Source organism: Onychomys torridus, chromosome 17 (assembly GCF_903995425.1).
Source record: "Onychomys torridus chromosome 17, mOncTor1.1, whole genome shotgun sequence".
NCBI lineage: Eukaryota > Metazoa > Chordata > Mammalia > Rodentia > Cricetidae > Onychomys > Onychomys torridus.
Window position 1 is genome coordinate 21,907,754 of NC_050459.1, and position 17,452 is coordinate 21,925,205.

The 17,452-nt window shown below is 50.5% G+C and overlaps 1 protein-coding gene across 1 annotated transcript; it reads left to right on the forward strand.

Moving 5' to 3' along the window:
• The first annotated feature begins 551 nt into the window (after positions 1-551).
• On the forward strand, positions 552-17,160 carry Eif4ebp1 (eukaryotic translation initiation factor 4E binding protein 1). The gene is made up of 3 exons (XM_036166665.1): positions 552-742; positions 14,692-14,871; positions 16,362-17,160. Exons 1-3 carry the CDS (start codon positions 601-603, stop codon positions 16,391-16,393), a joined length of 354 nt encoding a protein of 117 aa, XP_036022558.1. The 5' UTR covers positions 552-600; the 3' UTR covers positions 16,394-17,160.
• Positions 17,161-17,452: the final 292 nt, after the last annotated feature.

Below are 17,452 nucleotides of genomic sequence, written 5' to 3' on the forward strand. Positions count from 1 at the left end.
TTGTCCAGTCCTTCCCAGCCCATCCTCTACGGAGGTCCGATCCTGCCCATTCCACATCAGATTTATATTCAGTTCCCAGCAGGCTGGCTAGTTCCCACTTACTCTCCCACCATACCTTTCAAGGCCAGGAATGTGCAGTGTTCAGCCACTGCTCTGACTCCTACCGCACAGTGGAAACTAAAGAAACGGTAAGAAGGGCGAAGAATCAGCCCACCCTTTCTTTCTTCTCAGAGGAAAGGCTAGGGATCGCGGGATCACATCCTAATATAGAAAGCAGGCCGTCTAGGGCGCTGAGTACACCGCCACCAAATCGGAGAGCTTCTCCCCCTTCACCCCTACATAGTTCTTCCCAGTGCCTCCGGGAGGGACCCCGCCACCCAAGGGGCCAACCCTGGGGCTCCCGCCCTGGAGAGGGCAGAAACGGTCTAGGTCAGCAACTGGGAGCCACTTGCAGACAGCGGGCCAGAGCTGGGTGGGGCCGGGCGGACCGCAAGGCTCAGGAGGCGTGGAGCCCAGGCGGAAGGGGCGGGCCGGGCACGAGAAGGGCTGGGCCGAGGTGTCGCGGGGCTGCTGGAGGGTCGTGGGTGGCACAGAGGAGACATGTCGGGGGGCAGCAGCTGCAGCCAGACTCCCAGCCGGGCCATCCCCACTCGCCGCGTAGCCCTCGGCGACGGCGTGCAGCTCCCGCCCGGGGACTACAGCACCACCCCCGGCGGCACGCTCTTCAGCACCACCCCGGGAGGTAGGCGCGGGCCGGGGTCCCAGGCGACCTTCGGGGCAGGAGGGCACGCGGGCACCCGGGATCGCACGTGCGACGGGGGGTGGCGGCGCTCGAGGGTTCCGTAGCTGGATAGAACGGACGAGGGGCTTCGGAAAGGCTCAGGAGGGTCACCGCCGTCTGGGTTGCCCGCCTTCTGGGTGTAGTGGAGCGTGGTCTGGACACCGGGCTGCACACACACTGCCCGCTTTAGCTTTTTGCTGGGAGAGACAGCAGAGCGCCCGAGTACACAGATAGGCACTCTGCCAGGATCACCATGTGCGCAAGTGCGGCCTCTGTGGGTGTCAGGGCAGTTCTAGGGTGGGACAGGATGGGGGGTCTGGGTGGCTCTCGGAGCAGGGTAAGGGACCTGGCCTGGAGATTAAGTTTAGTTGATCTCCCTGGTAATAAATGACGCCTGCACACTTTTATTTTTACCTTCCCGGGGCAACCCTCGTTTTGCGTTGGACACTTGCTCATTAATGGAAGCTGGGCGGCGTTGAGGGTGCTCCCTGCCCCAGAATCACGTCTGGGCTACCTGTGGCATGAAGCCGATTTACAGAGTGAGGTCTCTAGGCAGGGGCCTGGCGCCGCGTCCGGGGTTGTGCAGAACAACACGTTCCTCGGGTCTAGGGGGCAGGGCACAGCGCTGAATTCGCTCAAGTGGAGGAGGAAGAGGAAGCTGAGTTGGCGCGGGAGGGGGCCGGCCTCCGGGAACCGGGCATTCCCAGCTTGCCCCGGAGCCCTAGTATAGGCGCTGATGAAACCTACAGGCCCGTTTGCATGATGAAATCCTCGTGGCTCACTACTTCCCTCCCATCCCTGAGCTGCTCCCACCCACTTTGCGCTTCTTCCCTCCCTGGTCTCCTCCCCTAAGCTTCTCCTCTTACAACTCACAAAAACAGGAGAGTTTCTGGCGCCACGCTGAACCTTGGGCTACGGCCGGCGCGGCCAGGCCACGTGCCTGTTTTCTCAGGCAGCTGTCCCTACACCAGGGTGCTCAGCCAGATCCCAGAACCAAGGCACCCACGAAGGGATCTTGGAGAGTTGTGGCCTCTGGGGCTTCCGAACACCAAGGCCCGGCTCCTTGAGCATGCGTCTGTTGTGCATTGTCACGCTGTGTTCCTAGACTCTGCAAGAAATAGCAACCAGGTAGAATCGGGGGAAGGCGTTGCCCCTTTCATTAGAAATGGCCCAAGGAGAAGGTCTCTGCAGGCTTTTGGCCTCCCTTTCCCGGAGTTCTCCATCCCTTCCTGGTCTCTTCTAGTTCACGATCTCACACTCGGTCTTTTTGCAGAACTTTGTGTTGAGCACAGACTTTGAAGACCGTTGAGTCCTTTTTAGGTGAGGTGTGAATCTGGGCTTTTTTTTTTTTTTTTTTTTAAATTTTAAATTTTGTTTTTTAAATAGGCACTGAGGCAGGCCTAAAGGCTCAGGGAAACTTTTTTTTTTGCCCCCCTGCCTCCTTTTTCTGGATGGACAGGTTAGCTGAGTATCAATAGCCAACAGTACTGTTTGTAAGGAAGATCCACTTCTCAAGGTTGGCAAACTGTGACGTCCCCAAAGCCAACTGGCTCTCGTCAGGGTTCTTTTGCGGGGTACACAGTCCATAGCTTGAGGAAAGAATTGCTCATTTCTGCCAAAGCCAACAAGCCTGTTCTTTAGCTGAGGAGTTGGATCTTCTTTCAAAGGCCATTCCTTCCAGGCCACCTCTGCTAAAGTGCGGAAGGTTGTTGACCCCGAGTGTTTCTCATTACTTAGACCCCCCCCCCCCAGTTAAATACGGGATTGGAGTTCAGAGGTCTACAGAGTGAGATCCAGGACAGCTAGGGCCACACAGAGATTCATCTGCCTCTGCCTTCCGAGTGCTGGGACTAACGAGGGACTGGCCATCCAGTCTTTCTTACTGTCTCGGCTGTCGAAAACCTTTTGGATTATAATGGCTCTGACCTATTCTTCCTTGCAAATCCATCTAATGTTTGAATTTTCCTACATATATCAGGGGCTGGCTAGGAGATGATAAAGATCAAGTTAATTGCCTTGAGATTTGCTCTGTCCTCCGGATGTGTAGGAGTATATAGCCGATAAGCTTGGAGCAGGACTGAGACCTTTGCCTAACCGTTTTATGTGTGATTGGGCCGCATTCCATTTTGAGGACTCAGGAATTTCAGCGGAAAGGGACCCGAGGCACCTGTGCACATGTTATTTGCCTTTTCAGATCTTCAGGAGTCTTGCGAAGCAGATTTCATCCATGCATAAAGTCAGGCTTTCCTACCCACCTTGGCTTGTGACTGACTTGTTGGGGCAGTAAGTCCCTCCAGCTGAGGCTTTGAAGCAATTGTCTCTGGAGGCAAGGACACAACAGGTGGCCCAGACCATTTCCCTCCAGTCGGTGGTCATTAACCCTCAGCTGACTGACCCACTCACTGGTCTGCCATTAGGTCTTAGGTATCCAGAGAACCTAAGACATTTCTGAAGGGAGTGTCCAACATTAATATTTGAACCTGAGAGTCTTGAAGATGGTCAGCAGTTTCCCCTAAACAGAATCTTCTAGTGAGTGCCCAGGATGGATGTTTGACCTCTAACTTACAGAAGTTGTTGGGGTGCTCATACCGGTTAGTTCCTGGGCGAGGTTAATCAGGCAAGCAGGTAGGGTGGCAGATGGTCATGACATTGTTTTGTTGAGCCGACAAAAGTGCTGCGTGTGAATATAGTGGCGCACGCCTTTAATCCCAGCACTGGAGGGGCGGGGGCGGGGGGCAGAGGCAAGTGGATCTCTGTGAGTTCGAAGCCAGCCTGGTCTCCATAGTGAGTGAGACCCTATCTTTAAAAAAAAAAAAAAAGTCTGTCTAGGAAGCTTGACCTTAAAGTGACTGCCAAGTGGTTTAGCTCTCGTAGTGCTGGGAAGAGGGAGGTGGCTTGGCACTGAGTCTTGATGCCCTGAGGTCTTAGTCACATAGAGGGGAGAAGTCACCATGGAGGATTAAGGACAGAATGAGAGAGGATATCCAGGCAGTAAAGGGGATAGAAGAACGGCACTCAGCTCACACTTGTCAGGGCTTCCTTTTAAAGTGTTTGAAACGTTATTCGTTAGGTTCCAGAACATACTGCTGAATTTGGAGGAGGGCAGAGTAGAGTACTCCAAACTTCCCTAGGAATGTCTCCCGGGTGCGTGCCTCCCCCCGCCCCAGGGTTTCTCTGTAGCTTTGGAGCCTGTCCTGGACTAGCTCTGTAGACCATGCTGGCCTCGAACTCACAGAGATCCACCTGCCTCTGCCTCCCGAGTGCTGGGATTACAGGCGTGCACCGCCACCGCCCGGCTCCTCTCTGGTTTTAAGACGCTCAAGAGGCACGCGCTCCATCCAGACTAGGAAGATGGTCTGAGGGCTGGCATGGCTAGCTAGTCAGGTGAAGAGTTAGCTGAAGTTAGAATACAAACGTGGGCTGAAGAGATGGCTTGGGTTAGAAAGCGCTTGCTGCTCTTGGAAAGGAGTGCCCTTCAGCACCTACAGGATACTCCAGGGCCTCTGACCACCATGATTCTAGCTGGAGGCATGCCCTCCTCTGGCTTCCACAGGAACCTTCCCCCGAATAAACACAAAAGCTTGGAGGCTTGGAGGTAAACTCAGTGACAGCCAGCTCACTGCCAACTGTGAGTGAGGCCTTAAGTTCTATATCTCACATCACGAAGAAGGGAGTGGGGAGGGGGGGATGTAGCGGGGTGAGTATCGAGTGTGAGCCGGAAGGGATATGTTGGGAGTTAGCGGGGAATAGATGTTTGGCACAGACTCTCAGTTATGAGAGCGATAAGTTCCAGGGATGTAGTCATCAGTGGCTATAATTAACCCTGCAGTGTTTACTAGAAATTAGCTAAGAGCAACCTTAGCCCTATCCTTACTTACACAAACACACACATCCGTGACATATGCTAACAACCTTAGGCCTATCCTTACTTACACAAACACACACATCCGTGACAAATGCTAATTTCTTTGTGGGACTTATCGCATGTTTATCCTAGAGTGATACCAGATCATTTTGTGTACTTTGACTAGGTAACTTCTCCCTGCCTTCCTCCCCTCCCCTCCCCCCTCCCCTCCCCCACCTCTCTCTTCCCCTCCGCCCTCTTTCTTTCTCCTTCCTCTTAAGATAGGATCTTACTGTATCGCCCAGACTGGCCTCAAACTGTTGACCCTCCTGCCTCAGTCTCCCGAAGGGCTGAGATTATGTACCATCCAGCTTGAATGTATGTAATTTTTACTTGCCGGTTGTCTTTAATAATTCAGTAAGGCTCGAGAGGCACGTGAGTCTGTGAATCCAAGGCACATCTCTCCAATGAAGGGACGTGACAGATATCCCACCCTCCAGCTCTAGAACCCATAGTAATTCTACCTTTGTAGTTTTGTAGATTGACCCAGGGGCCACAGAACATGTTTGCTATCCAGAAGAGAACTCTTCTCCTTGATAAGTGACAGTCTAATTAGGTGAGCTTCTAGATTTCAGTGGCCTTTGGAGGTTGCGTTTTCTTTTTTTCTTTTTTCCATATCCTCCCAAAGTGGCAGGTATTCATTATTTGAAAGATGAGTTTGTTTCTCTTCCATCGTAACAGCAAAAGTCATGACTGATTTTGGTGACAGAGGCAGGTATGGGTGGTGCTGTTTTTCATCTCATTTATTGGTGTAAAGTACTGAAACGTTTTCCCAAGCGAGCCTTTGTTTGATGTTGTCGAAGATGAATTAGAAGGGAATAACAATATTGAAAAGGATTGCTTAGGGTGACAGTTTCTTTTTTTCTTCTTCTTCCTAATGTTCATTTGTGCATACGCATCCCCATATGTTCAGGCAAACAAGCAAACACATCCGTTACTTTCTGGTCTGATTCTTCCCGCCAGCTGTCTTTGGTGAATCACAGCCATGAGTCTGTTGACAGGCTTGTTCCTCGGGTTAGACAGGATGTTCTTCCAGAGCAGTCTCTGTGTCCCCAGGATCTAATGCCAGGTTCGGTGTTCAGGAGGTGACAAGTTGTGCTTGGGTGTGGCTTTAGTGGTATAGTCCTCGCCTGGCATGGGTGATGCCCTGGGCCGATCTTTGACCTAGAAAAAGAGGACCGTGCAGGGGCAGAAAGAAGCCTAGGATGAGGCGTTTCCCTTAGGGATGTCTAGGTTCTTTTCCCCCAGGCCTGAGTCTCCACTGGGTCTCCAGGGTGGAGATGGCTATCCTGGGTAGCCACTGACTTTTTAACAAGCTGACCCCAAACTCAGTAACTTAAACGACAGTTTATTGCTCATGTCTGTTCTCTGCGGGGTTTTAGTAGAGGTGATGCAGCTGCAGCTGTAGCTGCATTGCCCTGGGTTGCAAGGTGGCCTTATCTACATGTGGGAGGCCCTGCCCTTGGTGGGAGGCTGGGATTGCCCTCTTGGGGCTCAAATCATTTAGTTTAGCTTGAACTTAACACACTGGATAATGGCAAGGCCACCTAGGGCATAGGCATGGAAGCCTTGTCACATCTCTTAAGAAGTACTCTTGTTCTTGGAGGCAGTCCGGCTTCAAGAGAGGAAGGCCTTTTTGATTTTGAGACAGGATCTCCTTGGAGCCCAGTCAGATGGCCTCAAATTTGAGGATGACCTTAAACTCCTGGTCATTCCACCACTATTTCTCAAGTGTATGAACCACTGCCCCCCCCCCCCCCCCCCCACACACACACACACTTCCTCTGAACGTCAGGTTTTAGGAACATTACAGGGCTCATACTCAATGCCCAACTCACCACTCCCATTAAAACTTGAAAGGCCTGGGTTTTCTGGGCACTAGCAATTGGCTTGCATCCGGTGTGCCCAGCAGTTCAAAATGAGGATGAGAATACAGGAGGTTATAGTCTGTTTAGAGCTTTGGTTTGGCAAACATATGGTGTGAAGTTTAAAGATCAGGTTTCTTAGCTGGCTGTGGTATCACATACCTGTGATACCCTGGAGACGGAGACATGATCAGATGTTCAAGGCCAGTGTGGTGGTCTGAATGAGAACGGCCCCCATAGACTCATCCATTTGATTGATTGGTCCCTAGTTGGTGGAACTGTTTGGGAAGGATCAGGAGGTGTGGTCTTGTTGGGGGAGATGGGTCACTGGGGGTGGGCTTTGCGGCTTCCAAAGCCCATACCATTCCCAGTTAGCTCTTACTGTCTCATGCCGGTAGATAAGTCTGAAAGCTCTCAGCTACTGCTCCATCCAGCACCATGCTTACCTACCTGCCACCAAACTTCCTGCTGTGACGGAAGGACTCTAAGCCTCAAATTAAATGCTTGATAAGTTATCTTGGTTGTGGTGTTTAGAGAAAAATAACTAAGCCAGTCAGCCTCAGCGACATACTAAGTTGGAGGGTGGACTGGGCTACATCAGACCCTGTCACAAAACAAACAAATGAACAAAACAGACGTCCTTATTTAAAGAGAATGTGTGCTTGGCTTGGAGCCGTACCTCAGTAGAAGAACAAGCGTGTATGAATCCTGGGTTTAATCCCAGGCACTAAAAAAGGGAAATTCCAACCAGTCTGTGTTAGCTTGCTACAGTTGCCATATGGAAATACTGCCGAGGAGGTGGCTTGAAGGGCAGCGAGACTTCTTTCTTACTGTTGGTAACACAAGTCTAAGATGAGAGTGAGGCCGCTTCTTCTGAGGCCTTTCTTCTTGGCCTGCAGATGGCTGCCTTCTTTCTCGTCATCTTAGGGTCTTCCATCTGTGTGAGTGTGTAGATTTCCACTTCTTGCAGTGAGACTGGATCTGGATCCCTTTCAAAGGCCTCGCATTGAACCTCCTTAGAAAGACCCCTCCAGCCGGGTGGTGGTGGCGCACACCTTTAATCCCAGGAATCGGGAGGCAGAGGCAGGTGGATCTCTGTGAGTTTGAGGCCAGCCTGGTCTACAGAGTGAGTTCCAGGAAAGGTGCAAAGCCACATAGAGAAACCCTGTCTCGAAAAACAAAACAAAACAAACAAACAAAAAAGAAAGACCCCTCCAAAGGCCATATTCTGAGGTGCGTGCTGGGGCTTAGGCTTCAACACATGGGTTTGGAGGAATACAGTGAAGTCCCTAACAGCCCCCACCCGTTCCCACCAGAGCAGCATTTGCTGTTTGTTTTGGGAGACGCTGGAAGGGCAGGGCACTCCCTCTTGGTAATGACTTGTGGCTGCCATACTCTGCACAGCACATTTTGAAGTGTCTGAGGAGAGGTCAGGAAAGAGGAAGGTATTTGACCGGCCTTAGAGTAAATTCAATCATTTTGTTCTAAAAGTCTTTGTGTAAGCCTTATCCTTGTCAAAGCCCCCAGCTGATTTCCCGTGTTCAGTATCTGGTAGCTTCATTAGAGACCTGACCTCTGAGAAATATCATTATTTGGTTCTCTTTTGTTTTGCTTTCTTTTTTCTTTTTTCTTTTTTGGCCCAAGTTGGCCTTAAACTCACTTTGTAGGGAAAAATGACATCACATTGCTGATCCTCCTGTGTCCATTCTCAAGTGCTGGGGTTATAGGTGTGATATGTATCACCATGATTCACTTCCCATTCCTTCATCAAAGCCTTCCCCCTGGCCAGTTTCCTGCTTGCTTAAGGGACTGTCCAGCGAGAAAGGCCCGCCCTATACACATAAGCATGTCTTACTTTGTTGTTGTTGTTTTTGAGACAGGGTTTCTCTGGTTTCTCTGTGTAGCTTTGCGCCTTTCCTGGAACTCACTCTGTAGCCCAGGCTGGCCTCGAACTCACAGAGATCTGCCTGCCTCTGCCTCCCGAGTGCTGGGATTAAAGGTGTGTGCCCCCGGCCCCCGGCTACTTTGTATGTGTAGATGGGCAGGCAGGGAGGGAAGAGAGACATAGGTATCTGCTTAGACTGGGGGGGGGGGGGGCGGTGTCTCCTTATAATTGTCTCTAGGTCGCCCAGAACTTTTGCTCAAAGCTGTCTTTTAAAAATCATGCAAAGCATTCAACACTTAGGCTGCTGCTTTCTGTCTAAGCACTGGCATTGTGTCTCCTGCCTCTGCTATGAAAGCCCCTCCCCCTTCCCTGGGGTGTTGTGGTATGAATTCTATCCTGTACTTCCCCTAAACCTCCAGTCTTGTGTTCCAGGGGGAAGCATGCTCCTGTGAGGGATGCCGAGGGAGGGGTGGACGTGTGGCTCAGTTTTCAGAAGTCACAGCCGGTAGCAGAATTTGGGAACCTTAGAAAGGACAAGAACTCAAAGCAAGGGGTCTTGTCCAGGGAACAAATAACCTTGTTCTGGACACAGATTTAAAAACCTAAGTAAAAGCTCGGTGACCTCTTCAATGTTCCCAGGGGGAGAACATGGGCAGAGGGGTGGATATCTATTTTTTGTTTGTTTTTTGAGACAGAGACTCATGTATGCTGTGTGGCGAAGGCTGGTCTTGAAGTTCTGATTCCCCTGCCCACATCTCCCAAGTGCTGGGATGCTGGGATAATGTCCAGCCATTTATTTATTTGTTTATTTATTTACTTATGAGACAGGGTCTCTACATAGTCCTGGCTGTCTTGGAACACGCTTGTTGATTGCCTCTGCCTCCCTAGTGCTGGTATTAGAGCATGCACCACCACGCCTGGCTTATTTTTATTCATTTTTTGGTTCACCAGGGCCTTGCCCATGTAAGGCGGATGTTCTTTCATTGAGCTATTACCCTAGCTCTCAGGAATATTGGCGGCGTGTGTTGTTTAGGCTCCTTACCTTCTTCATGTGGTACATAAAGACCCGAGATCCAGAAATTGAGTTTTTTAAGTAGTGATTCCCAGTTCAAGCCCAGGACGTCTGCCTCCAAGTCCCATGTCATCTGCACATTAAGGGCCTGCCAATAATGAGATCCTAAAAATAGATGGTGATGGCTAGTGCTTTAAATATAGCATTAGCGATCCCCATGTGGCTCTCTCGGTTGAGAGGTGAGAAAACTAGATCCTTGGGGAGTGCCTCCACACTTGTGTGTCCAGGAAAACCGGCGTCGGTGTTAAACAATGCCTTTAATAAGGACTTTATATTTGTGCATTCCTGGAAGTCCTAAAGGCTACCAACTGTACTAAATTCACGATGGTTCCCATGATGGAGGATGCCCGCCCATTCCTGTTCCACACTGCCCCCCAGTATCTTTCTGAGTTGCTTATCTTCCTCCTGATGTGTTCCCACTGTGGCTTTGAAATTGGGTCCTGCTATGGATAGGACTGAGCAACTGGGGCAGCTTGATACCTTAAACCTTTTTATTTTTATTTATTCTTTGTGTCTTTCACCTCATGCCTCCTGATCCCACCCATCTCCCGCCCCACCCCAACATAAAACAAATAAAATTTAAGAGAAAAAGAGAGGGGAAAAAAAAGGGAAGAAGGGGAAAATCTCGTCCCGGAAGCTGCAGTGTGACACAGTGAGTCACACAGTAAACCCCTTTATCCATATATTTCTTCATTCAGGCGTTTATTGAAGAGAATCATTGGTCTGGTTTGAGGCCCCCTGGTCTCTGCTGCACCATTGATGCTGGGCCCCCACTGGGACTCTTCCTGGACACATTCCCCTGCTACCTTGTGACGTGGAAATCCTGCAGCCATGGGTCCACAGGACTGACACCCCTCGCTCCAGCAGATCATACATGGGGTGGATGTTGGGGTGGGCCAACACATAATCCAGGTTCTGGGCCTGGGTAGTTGCAGGGTTGGTCAGTGCACCAGCTCTCCCCTATCTTCACCACAGAGGTGGGTTCTCCAGCATTGCCCAGGCTAGTTTATCCCTTGCAATGATTAGCAAGGGGTGGGGCCAGTTCTGCTTTCAAGTTCTCGGGGTGGTTCTCCCACACCTATACCTCCAGGGCCAGCTCTGTTGTGTCACACAGGCAAGACAGCTGATGAAGGAACAGCTCTCCTGCTCAGACAACCTCAGGGCCAGCTCCCCTACTTGCCTCAGACATTGTGGGGTGGGGTGGGGTGACAGCATCTCTCCCCCACCCATGCCACCTCAGGACAGATGAGTAATGGGGATAGCTCTCCCATGCTCATAACACCTCAGCCAACAACAGGGTCAGCTCTGTTGTGCAGCCCAGGCAAGGTATAGGGCCTGCTTTCCAGAGTGTTGCATCAGGGACAGTTCTCCCCTCTGCCTTAGGCATTGGTGTAGGGAAGACATCTCTCTCCCGCCCATGCCACCACTAGACAGATGAGTAGTGGAGACAGCTTTCCCATGCTCACCACCTCGGGGCTGACTCGCCACACCTCTGCCAACAGGGTTGGCTCTCCCCTTCAATCTTTATGGACGGACAATTGCTAGTGTATGTGTGAGGGTTTCCTTGGGTGGGCCACTGTTCTAATCCACACCAGAAGTTGACGATATCAACTGACCCACTTTGAGGTCTTTGAGAGGTCATTGAGGCACACACAGGTAGAGAAAGTGGTACCTTGCCTACAGTCAGTAGAGCTTGTAAATGAGACAGGTGTGTTTCAGGACTCAGCTAGAAATAGCATGTTACTCCACAGGCCGTTCAACACTGAACTTTGAACTCTCACCCCAGCACCCAGTAGGCTCTGGATTCCAGCTACACAGCTGACTCACTATGTGTGCGCTCTGTCTGCCACTATATTTCTCTCCCTCTTTCTCTCTCTCTCTCTCTCTCTCTCTCTCTTTCTCTTTCTCTCTCTCTTTTTTTTTTCTTTTTAACTTTCCTTTTCTCATCACTGGGACCAAATCCCTGACAAAAACTTGAAAAAGAAATATTTATTTTGGCTCCTGATTTCTGAGTTCAGAACACCATGGCTGTAGGAGCATGTGGCAGAGGTGGGTCTTTACTGTAGGCTGGACCGGAAGCAGAGAGGAGGGAAAGGCTGGTGCTTTGCTGCCTTTTGAACCCTGAGCTGGTGCTGCGGGCATTGAGGGTGGGTCTGTCCTCTCATTGCTGTGGGCATTGAGAGTGGGTTAGTTCTCCCTGGGAATGTCCTCACAGGTACTTTCACAGGTGTGCCTCCCCACGGCCCTACATCCGGACTCTCTTTTTTTACCTTTCGGAGACAGGGTCTCACTACGTAGCCCTGGCTGTCCTGGAGCTTGCCACGGAGATCAGGCTGGCCTCGGACTCACAGAGATCTTTTGGCCTCTTCCTCCTGAGTTCAGGAAGTGCCACCACACCCCGTGATCAGGACTTATTTTTGCTTGGCCACTTCTAGTAGGAGTTTTTACACCATCCTAGGTGTGTAGGTGTATGAAATAGGTATGCAAATGAAACACTACTGATAACAATCGTAAATCTATTGAAGGGCAAATTTTTGGTATACATATAATTTCACTGTTCATTAAAGATGAAAGCAAGTTTGCGTACTGAGATGACTTGCTTGTTTGTGAAGAATGGTATCTTGGCTGAGTGTTTCCCATGCATGGTAGGACATAAAGCAACGTTTTTCAGTTAAAATCTCCATTTTTGTCTTTATAATCATCTGTGGTGCGCACTGTGTTGGTGAAATTGTCCTGTGCTCTTTGAGCTGACTGATAAGCTGGCTGTAGAAGCAGGGTCACCCTCTCCTCTTTCAGACCCAAGTGTGTTTATCTCACAGTCCTTGTCCTCCAAGGCGCCTCGTCTAGGAGGGAAGAGAAACAGCAGAGTAAATGTAGAGTGAAAATGTGCGCGGGAGCAGCTGGAAGGTCAGCCGCTGCCAACCAAGGTCTCCGATGTTTACCCCCTGATATAAAAGTGCCTGCAGTGGGAGAGATACCAGCCTTGGAACTCCTCAATCGGGAACTCCAGCTGCCTGCCTCAACTTCCCTAGTCGGTTTTTGCTGGGTGTTGTGAACATCCGGTTTGATGGTGTTTCCTCTGTCTGCTTTCTGTTCTTCCCCTGGGAGCCTCACCTGAGGGGACCACCTGCTTTGGCTGCGACTTCCTGTATTGGGAACTCCAGCCAGCTGCCTTAAAGTCGATTTCTGCTGGATGTTTGGCTGATTTAATAACGTTTGTCCATCTGCCCATCTCTCTCTAGCTATTTATTCTTTTACTTTGGCTTACTATATATTTACTCATTTCAAGCCAAGAGTATCCATAGATCATTCTTCGGGTAGTACAAAACCATTATCCATGCCAAGAAAGCCATTCGTTGGAATAAGTGGGGCAAGATGGCCGCTGTGTGTGTGTGTGTGTGTGTGTGTGTGTGTGTGTGTGTGTACATGTTTCAGAAGCCGTCAGTAGTTCTGTCCTAATCCCAAGTCAAAATTCATTGAGTTAAAAAATTATGTATTTATTGAGAGAGGGAGAAAAGTGGGTGGGGGCGAGAGAGGGAGAGAGAGAGGGGAGGGGATGGGTGTGGGTGTAGGTGGGTGCGTACCTCAGCAGGCATATGGGGCTCAGAGACAGCTTGTGGCATTGGCTCTCTCCTACCATGTGGATTCCTGGTTTTGAACTCAGGTGGTCAGGGTTGGTGGCGGGTAGGGGCCTTTGCCAGATGAGCCATCTAGCCAGCCCTTAATTTGTTTTTATTATGCGTAGTCTATAACATTATATAATATGTAATTTATGACATGGATTCTCTATTAAGAAGAAAGTGGATACCACTACTGCATTTGAGAAACCGGACTTATTTGTCATCTGCAGAAGATAACTGTAAATAGAAATGCAAAGGCCGTTCTTAAATTCCAGCTGGATGCCATTGTCTGCTGGATGCTTGGAACCTAAGGCTTGAGAGTTGTTGAAAAGGAAGCATTCAGTGCATGCTGTTCAGGGGTTAAAAAGTAGACCACCAATGCCATGCTGCCGTGTTTGAGGCCATGGGAAACCATGGATAAGTTCATCTGCTGACTCTCACCTCATGCGTCCCCCATTGTCTTAGTGAGGGTTTCTATTGCTGTGAGAAGACATCACGACCATGGCAAACTCTTATAAAGGAAAACGTTTCATTGAGGCTGGCTCAGTTTCAGAGGTTTAGTCCGATATCATCATGGCAGGAAGCATGGTGTTATATAAGCAGACATGGTGCTGGAGAAGGATCCGAGAGTTCTACATCTTGATCTATAGGCAGCAGGAGACTGTGTCCCACACTGGGTGTAGCTTAAGCATATGAGACCTCAAAGCTTGCCTCCACAGTGATACACTTCCTCCAACAAGGCCCTGTGTTCTCCAACAAGGCACAGCTCCTAATAGTGCCACTTTCTATGGGCCAAGCATTCAAACACATAGGTCTGTGGGGGCCATACCACACCCATAATGATCTTGCTCTGCCTTGGGAAGCGCTCCCTTACATGGTGTTCAGGGAGCTGCACGGGTGGAGGTGAAGGGTCCTGAGTATGGCTTGCTGTTGGAGAATAGTTCACTGAGACTAGCCCTCCCCATGGGGACTAAGACTACCTTGTGATAGGAGGTTGGGTAGAATGGGGATAGCCTTCGTGTCAGCCCTTACAGAGGTGATACAGGTCGATGTAGTGGAGGTTTGGAGACAGGCACAGCCTGAGACCTTTTTGGGGGGGATTGTTACATGTTTCTGCCAAGACTGGGCAGGGAGAAGTCTCCTGCTCCTGGGAGTGACCCACTGACTATCTGTTTTGGGTGAGCCACCTGCTGGGGTTCTGCAGGATAGGGTGTTGTCATGACTACAAGGCCCTCTTTTCTGTGGGATCTGCTTGCCATGGGTTATTGACAGAGGGAGCTGAGTGTGGCATGGGTGGAGGGACTGTAGAGATGGCACAGGATGTTTAGAGCTCTGAGAAAACAGGCACATCTTGGTGGCCAGCAAGCAAGTGGTATTGGGATGGACAGTGGAGCAGGGCTGTAGGGACAGGTTGGTAAGTCAGCCTTACTCCCCTTGGTCCAGGTTGTATACAAGAACCTGCTGCCTCTGCTGTGGCCACAGTTCCAGGAGGTGGAAAAGGCAACAGGTAAGGGGCTCCAGGTGACCTTACCAACCAGCCTCTTTATTACACTTCTGCCACCAGGAACCAGGATCATCTATGAGCGGAAATTCCTGATGGAGTGTCGGAACTCACCTGTGGCCAAAACACCCCCGAAGGACCTACCAGCTATTCCTGGGGTCACAAGCCCAACCAGCGATGAGCCTCCCATGCAAGCCAGCCAGAGTCACCTGCACAGCAGCCCGGAAGATAAGCGAGCAGGTGGTGAGTACCGGGCCTGTCCAGGCTCTGCATTGGGAGGAGGATTGTCTGACTTCTCTAGGGAGTCCGAGTTTCAGGGAGGGGGTGATGGTGGACTGTCCACCCTCTGAGGAGCGGCTGTGGGGAGCCTAGAGGGTGGGGTACCAGTGGGAAGCAGAACTCCGATGGGCGCCAGCCTGCCCCCTTCAAAGCTCCAAGGACCCCAGGACAGCTGATCTGATGCATCAGGTAATGTAATTAGTGAGGAACTGATGTAAACTGACTGGGGCTTACACAGCACCTTTCATCAGCCTGCCTCTCTCCGTATAGTTGATTACAAAGCATCCCCATACTTTGGAGTACAGCCTCAGTATGTGTGGTGTGGTGCTAGAGACAACTTATCAAAGACACGTATGTGTACTTCCCCTCTAGGAAATGACATGTCTACAAGATAAACTCAGGTACCTCTTGGCAGGTGACTGGTCCTTCAGTGGCTTGTTGATGAAGACAGGCAGACAATACCTCGTATTGTTACCGAAGCTTTGACATTTACAGCTAGGTCCTTCCTGGTTCCCACTCTTCCCCAAAGTAATCAAAGCAGACACCCTGGCAGCCGCCTGTGGGGTGTGAACGTGTTCTCGTGGCAGAGCTCCTAGCTGGTCAGAGCTCCTGAGCTCTCTGATGTGTCAGCATGTCCCCATGACGATGCCCACATGTAAGCATGCCCACATACCCTCAGTCTGAGGAATACCACCCCTGACTTTTGACGCTGAACGAAGGCAGTGTGCGCCAGACTCAGACAGGGAACTGCTGACAGTTCCCTGGTCCTGTGGGATGTGATTCCTAATTGCTCTGCGCAGCCAGCCACCGTGGTGGGGATGGAGGTGAGTAGCAATAGGAAGGTGGATTTGACTCTGTGCAGAGAGCAATGTGACAGGTGGTTCCCAAGCTACGTGTGTGGTTCCCTGCCATGTGTTCAAGGATGGAGGGTTTCCTTGGTGATTGCACAGTGCCTCTCACCTTCACTTTTTTTTTTTTTTTCCCAACCTCAAATCAGAAATGACAGAGGATTCAGTTAGGCCACACCTGAAGTTGCCACCGTGAACTGAAGGCTGTCATTTACCCTTGCTGGCACACCTATCCTGATGGTACTCCAGCTCTCAACCCCAAATAGTAGCCTAGTGTCAGAATGGGGGTGCATAGTTTTTTTTGAGACAGGGTTTCTCCGTGTAGTTTTGATTTTGTCCTGGATCTCGCTCTGTAGCCCAGGCTGGCCTTGAACTCATAGAGATCCGCCTGGCTCTGCCTCCCCATATTAAAATTTGAATTTACAGAAAACTCAGCACTCTCACCTCCCTTACGAGGAAGCCTGGTTTCCTAGCCTAGTCAACTTTTCTGTTTGGCAGCATTGCACACCACCATTGGACCTATGAGAGTAACTCCCTGGCCTCTAAGCCTGGAGTGTGGTTCCATTTGTCCCTTGGTTATTGGCCCTCTGTCTTTTCTCTCCACAGGTGAAGAGTCACAGTTTGAGATGGACATTTAAGGGAACAGCCATAGGATGGAATGATGCTTCTGGGCCCCTGAGGCCCTTGGAAGGAGAGCCACAGCAGTCAGGCCTTACACCAGGCAGATATCGGGTGTGGGCCGACGCCCAGCCCCGCTCCTCACTCTGCCTTCCATTTTGTGAATACCAGCACATACCTCCTTGTGCCTCTGTTGACACCGAGCTGCTACTCCAGGGGAATGACTCTCGCCCACACCCTGCATCCAGTGCCGGGAAGTGGATACAGAGGAGCCCGTCAGAATGGTCGTCTGGCAATTCTAGCCCCAACCTCTGGAGCACACCCACCCTCTCCTTAGGTTGGGGTACCTGGGAAAGCTACCCTTCACTTCTGAGAGGAAATAAAAGCCACCTTTACCCTAGGCCCAAGGTTGGGCCCTGTCTGAACTGTTTTCAACCTGAAGTGATAACACAGTCACTCTCTGGTCAGTGCTTACAGTGTACTTTCCTTTATATTATCTCACGTGATTACCATACCAGGTCTCTAGGTAAGCAGGAGTCTGGCTGGAGATAAAGTAGTTCTCTATGGAACTGGGCTAGAGCTCTGCTGCTCTGTAATTCTTGTTTTTAGCAGCAAGTATTACCTTTGTCCAGCTAGATGGTGACCTTTCCCCTTGCGCCCGGGCCATTGTAGACTCTGGGATCCACAGTTGCCTAGTCCTTGTCAGTCATCTCTCTCTCTCTGTGTGCTGCCATGGGGGGATGCAGAGGAGATAATTTCTCTGCCCTAAGGACTTTATTGAAGTATACCATGTACCCATTAAAAAAGGTAGCATGAACAGATTGTATCCGGTTGGTTATCCGTGGTCCATGCAGGGGGAAGCTTGGAGGAAACGGCATAGCTGGGGATGAGAATGGGTAGAGGTGGGTACTGAGTGTTACAGAGGTCTGGGGGAGCCAAGATGAATAAGGGTGATGTCAAGGATCCCTTTATGGACACAGCAGGTGCTTTTGTGTATGACTGTGACCTACCAGTTAAAGAAGAGCCATCTTTAGGAGTCTTGACTGCTGGACTGAGAATGGTATGCTGGGTGTCTCTCA

What these genes read in the sequence shown, in the direction of transcription:
- Eif4ebp1 (XM_036166665.1), top strand. Translation starts at nt 601, where the DNA reads ATGTCGGGGGGCAGCAGCTGCAGCCAGACTCCCAGCCGGGCCATCCCC. An exon ending in CTTCAGCACCACCCCGGGAG is followed by an intron (nt 743 to 14,691) that starts GTAGGCGCGGGC and finishes TTCTGCCACCAG; the next exon opens with GAACCAGGATCATCTATGAG. An exon ending in GGAAGATAAGCGAGCAGGTG is followed by an intron (nt 14,872 to 16,361) that starts GTGAGTACCGGG and finishes TTCTCTCCACAG; the next exon opens with GTGAAGAGTCACAGTTTGAG.